The sequence below is a fragment of the Glandiceps talaboti genome, chromosome 11, assembly GCF_964340395.1.
Source record: "Glandiceps talaboti chromosome 11, keGlaTala1.1, whole genome shotgun sequence".
NCBI classification, from domain to species: Eukaryota; Metazoa; Hemichordata; class Enteropneusta; family Spengelidae; genus Glandiceps; species Glandiceps talaboti.
In genome coordinates this window covers 12,361,500-12,367,381 of record NC_135559.1, presented here as the reverse complement: position 1 = coordinate 12,367,381, position 5,882 = coordinate 12,361,500, and the positions used below count along the sequence as shown (strand labels likewise).

The following is a 5,882-nucleotide window of genomic DNA, read 5'->3' as shown; positions in this document are numbered from 1 at the left end:
TCGAAGTGACTTGAATACTTAAAATTATCATTTGTTCGTGAAAATTCGAGTAATTTCAACCAAATTAAAGGGTTTTTAGTTTGGCAATGCATTTGAAATTGTCATCATTGTGAGTTTACAGCATGCGACCGCTGAGGGCAGCCTCCTAGTTGGTTAATCTATTGAATTTTGTATAGATAATTGAAATCGCATTTTGATTAAACCTTAAATCCCATACTAGATCCACAGGGTAAAGTACAAATAGTCAATTTCGATCTCGAGATTTGATCTCGGTAGGAAATAGTAAAACCAGTTATAGAGGAAAAATAGTTAAAACTTTATAATATAGAGAAAATAAAATTAGAAATCTGGAAAAGCGCGGGAATAAAATTGACTATTCGTCCTTTACTCTGTGCTAGATCATTATCTTTGCCATTTCATTAATGATATGAATTAATTACTGAAAACCCATTTGACTGCCATCTAACGGCTATGTCTTTTTTTGAATGTTTTTTTTTTTTAAAAACAACATATAATGATTTATCATACACTGAAAAGCATTGAATCACCTGTTGGTAAATGTATTTGTACAGTTGCAACAGGATATGATAAATAAATGCAATCAAATTGATTTATGGGTCCGCACCAACAACCCACAAATGTTATCACGATTTCAACCTATTGATGCACTACTTCTGGGTACAATCGACCCCCAACTTAATTATTTGAATGTTAACAATTTTAAGTGTGAATGTATTGTTGGTTGTCTGATCAAAAAAAAATTACAGCTGTAAAGATACATTGCAGTGTGTACTATAGAAATATAATGATATAGTATGATATATAAGGTGGTATACTTGTAAAACTTCACTTAGTTCAAAAGAGTGACCCTATTTTTTTTTCTGTTTCTCATTACTGGAGCGACCCAAATTTTCAGTTCCGACATCAAAATAAAAAAAGTTACTTTCGCCCGCCCTTAATATTTTGGGATACGGCGCCCTCTCTGGCAAGAATAAGCAAGTGTCTGGACTGTTGACATATTTGCGGTCATGTCGCTACGACGACATTTGTTCAGTAACAGAGCATTTCTTTCATAAGGTATGTTATTCAACTTAGCCTGGGGCTGAGAACATGGCAATTGTGTAGAGAAGCGGGGAAAGGTCTCGTTACCAGGAATCCAATAAAAAGAAGATAGAGAGGAGGAAAAAGAGAGGCAGAGGAACATGAAGAAGACGAATTTGTTTTTAAAATCGACCCACCGATCCATAGTTGCCATAAAAAAGTAATGGGAAACATAAAAAACCTTAGGTCACCCTTATGTCACTTTCAGGTTTTCGGGTACATAGTTGTAGACTTATTGTGGTAACTTGTCAGGGTCTAAAGGGCCTGCTTGACGAAGCAATTTCACAATAATAGGAGCGATTTTTTCGAACAATTTGAATCGATCATTTCCACACGAAGTTGTCAAATCTCGCATTTCACCCAACCATGTAATCAAACGCGAGACTTCTCCATCTGTCATAAATTCCGACCCATTTCTTTGACGACAGGTTTGCGCGTACCTCAACAATTCCACGAGACCATTGAAATACGTTGGAATCTTTCCCCAGTAACCATACATGGTTATGATATTGAATTGCTCAGCAGTAAAGAATTCGCGCTTTTCCAAGAAACGGCGAATTGCTTCCCTGAGAGCTTTTGGTAAGTATCCACTACCAGTAGTACCAAATAGCCCACCGAGGTATCTGTGAAAGTAATATTCCACAGATACAGCAGGAAGCAAGTCCCTCCCAATATCATAGGTAGTCGCTGTAAAGATATCATGATGAAAATAACAATTAACAATATCATAGTCTAAGTAATATACAATTATGAATCGTCCATTTATATTTTATAACATATTGGTCTTTGTAGACATGGCTAAGGGTTCGGAACGAACATATCTTACGGTGGGGTGGGGAAAATAGTATGTTCAAAATGTTCGACAAGCTCTTAAAAATGTCATATCCCCCCACCGACCGAATCCAATGATTTTCGTCCCCCTAGGCTGCACATGTATGTATACATGCAATTAAACGGTACCCCCTCCTCCCGCATGCTGGATAATATCTACAATTATATGGCACAATACATTAAGTGACAATCGATTTTGACCTTACATAATAAGAGATTTATTTACAAAACGATGAGCGATTTGCAAGGAGAGGTCTCACATTGGGCTGTAATCTATACTTGAAGAGGAAGAAGACAGCATCCTCATAATCACTTGGGGAGGGAGGGGGTTGCTAGTGAGCAGTGAACAATTTTCTTAAATACGGACGTGTAGGAGGCCATTTAGAAGCATCATAACTTTTCAAAACCACATAATTGAAAGCCATTGAGTATTTGAATATTGTCTTCAATACCTAATTTTACTCTTCTATAATATTATAATATTGTCTACATTTGAATCTTTAACTCTGTCTGTCTGTCTGTCTGTCTGTCTGTCTGTCTGTCTGTCTGTCTGTCTGTCTGTCTATCTGTCTGTCTGTTTGTCTGTCTCGCAAAGTAATTAACTTCATTTACTACCATATTATGTTTAGTTATGAGGTAAAGTCGATAACCAAGCGAATGTGTCTATCTTAACATTTCTTTAATTCTAAGACATACACACACATTCTTATGGCAGCCACCCGCCTTATGGTGATATATAGACTTATGAAGCTAGACAGATATTTTGCAAATGTATATATACACAGACACAAACACACATACACAGACACAGACACACATACACAAGCAGACAGACAGACACACATACACACAGACAGAGAGACACAGACACACACATATAAACACATATAAATTTATGACTAACCATGTAATTATGGGTGTTATGTTAATCACATTGTTTATTGAAAATTGGGAAGTCTTAGTGCGAAACCAAATATTTTGAAGCCATATTTTTTTAACGGTACTCGCATAACCGGATACTTACATTGATAAACCCCCGGTAAGCCCCATTGTCCTTTAGAGAACACAGTGTTTGACATTATTTCAAAGAACATTTTACTTCACCATTTCCTGTAACAGTTTTAGGTGGGAAACCTTTCACATTATTATCTAAGGGCAGGGTATGATTTTAGAATGCGAAGTATTTTAAAACTTCAATCTCTTCACACGCAGTTTACTAATTAATAATACGAACCTGTTGTACTTGAACATGCCGGAACATGATCCGCTTCTACCTCCTGGCGCTTAGAGTATTTTCTACTTATTACACCATATGCGCCACCATGGTTCACTTCGCCACTTCCTCCGAGGTCATCTGTGCGGCCAACGAGGGATACGAATGTTTTATCCAGCAATTCAAAAGGGATGACACCATAAATATGGTGAAGACCAGATTGCTCCAGGAGCAAGGCAATTCGAGCAGCCTGAATATACAATAGAGATCAAATAAATTATAAATACGCATTAGTAACAATATTTAATTGAAACATAAATTATTATTTTAGATTGGCTGCCCTGTCGATATTATTTAAACACACCAGATGTGATATATACAAATACTTAAGTAGGTCGAGAGAGTTGCTCCAATTGAGAAAGTTATCTAACTATGTTTTGAGTAATAAATGCTTATTCATTTAACAACGATTTTAAGGCAGTTCTTATCGCTAAATCGAATCCTAAATATACTAAAAGATTATATGCAAATCTGGCTAATTTTATAAAAAATGACTTTCGGTAGGAATTTATTTGTGTACATCTTCAGTAGTGAGAACTGTTTCCGATTTAAATACTACGTGGTCTGTAGACGTGAATGACATTTCGAACTATATCAAAATATCACTTTTTCATCTATCATTTAATTAATAATTCATCCATCCATCCATCCATCCATCCATCCATCCTTCCGACTGTCTCTCCGTCCGTCCGTCCGTCTGTCTGTGTCTGTCTGTCTGTATGTATGTATGTATGTATGTATGTATGTATGAATGTGTGTGTGTGTTTGTTTGTTTGTTTGTTTGTTTATTTATTTATTTATTATCGATTCATTCATTCTGTCTGTCTGTCTGTCTGTCTGTCTGTCTGTCTGTCTGTCTGTCTGTCTGTCTGTCTGTCTGTCTGTCTGCCTGCCTGCCTGCCTGTCTGTCTGTCTTTGTGTCCCTCTCTGTCTGTGTCCCTTTTTGTCTCTGTGTCCATCTGTCTGTCCTTCCGTCTCAGGACTCGTTCACAATTAGAGCTTACAGCTGTTTCGAAACCACCTTTTTTTGTATTTCTTCATTGGTCATGTAGGACTTGCTATCAAGATTACATTATGTGAACCTTCAATCGATAACATAAAGGTAGGATTTTAAAGTCAAATTCAGTGTTCTGAGAATTATTAATATCACCTGTGAGTGCAGTCTGGAGTGATGTTACTGTCAAACAATGGCTTCAGCATATTTGATTGTATTGGCTCATTGCATGTCAATGGATGAAAAAATATGATATGGTATTGCTAACATTTATTTTTGCAAACACATATTTCTGAAAATTTTGTTTGCAAAGATTTTTTGGTTCTAGGTTGGGGAGGTGTGTGTATGGGGGGTGTCGGTGGGGTGTGTGGGGGTGGTATTACATTTATGACACTACATATTACAATCCACCCAACCGACAAGTTTACCGTAAATTACGTGCAGGGTCCTATCCTTACTCCAACAACTAACTTTTTTATCTTTTGAAGTAGACATATTATGGACATGGCCCTCTGTAGGTTTGTAAGTACAGTGTTCTAAAAATGTAGATATTGTTTCGTTATTCTGTCGCCAAGAATAAGAAAGAACTGGCTTTTACATACCTCACTTTGGTCCGGTTCTATTGATTTTATTGTCCACGTACCAGTAGTGATATGGCCTGACCTTGTCATTGTCCACGTACCAGAAGCTGTTAAAGGCATCCAAGAATGAACGTTACCACAGTATTTGACGCTGAGATTCTCGTATGCTTTAGTGAATGATATGGAATTACCGTTGATACGTCCGTTTTCGATTTTAAATACATCCACACAATCAAATCCCATACCAAACACTCTCTCGCTCTTTTTTAGTAATATAAGCGGCATTTGGAATTTTCTGTCACCATAAATGTAATATGCATCACAGACGTACATGACATCTTGTCCTGCCATATTGAGTTTGTATCTGCAAAAATACAACGAACGTACGACATTATATTCAAAGTCTGGACATTCATCGTTATTGTTACACTGTGATCAAAAGTATATAATCATATACCCAGTATAACGTCCAATGCAATTCAATGAAGAGCACGCATCGAACCCGGGAAATAACTTTCCGTATCGCGTGTACACTCCCGATACACTTTGCCCAACTATGGCAAGTGGAGTGCTCATCGATATCTTTTCGCTTAGTGATTTGGCTTTATTAATTATTAATATCTTCGCTATTTTTACGTTTTTGCGAATAAAATAATATTTCACCCCAATTTATGCGATTATGTGATTCAAATGATGTCTCCGTGTCACTACATTGAGTATATAATAAAACCTTGGTACTACGGCTTACATGTACTTCCTCCGTGCAGCCTAGGTCCGAAAAAACCCACATCCGCACCGTAAACATAAGTATATGATACATTCATTGAACATTAAAGATTCAATTGTGGATACTACTACACATATAATATTAAATAGGTGAGTGTAGGGCAACTGTGATTGGATATGGCTTAAGTCTAGTCTTCGTTGATATATGTATAAGGAAATGATCGCCATTTTGTCTTGGGCCAAACCCAGTATTAGCTAGTCAACCAGATAGAGACACAGGTAGTTTGGTCCTTTGCATTGATAAGTTACCCAAGTGCCATTAACCTAGACCACCCTAAGTTTGCCGCGAAGGTACATTTAAACATAATAACTGATT

At 36.9% G+C, this 5,882-nt stretch overlaps 1 protein-coding gene across 1 annotated transcript; it reads right to left on the bottom strand.

Annotated features, from left to right (window-relative positions):
- Nucleotides 1-806: 806 nt before the first annotated feature.
- Nucleotides 807-4,908, bottom strand: LOC144442829 (uncharacterized). The gene is made up of 3 exons (XM_078132202.1): nucleotides 4,802-4,908; nucleotides 3,167-3,395; nucleotides 807-1,788 (listed from the first exon to the last, which is right to left on the bottom strand). Exons 1-3 carry the CDS (start codon nucleotides 4,898-4,900, stop codon nucleotides 1,334-1,336), a joined length of 783 nt encoding a protein of 260 aa, XP_077988328.1. The 5' UTR covers nucleotides 4,901-4,908; the 3' UTR covers nucleotides 807-1,333.
- Between the last annotated feature and the right edge of the window lie 974 nt (nucleotides 4,909-5,882).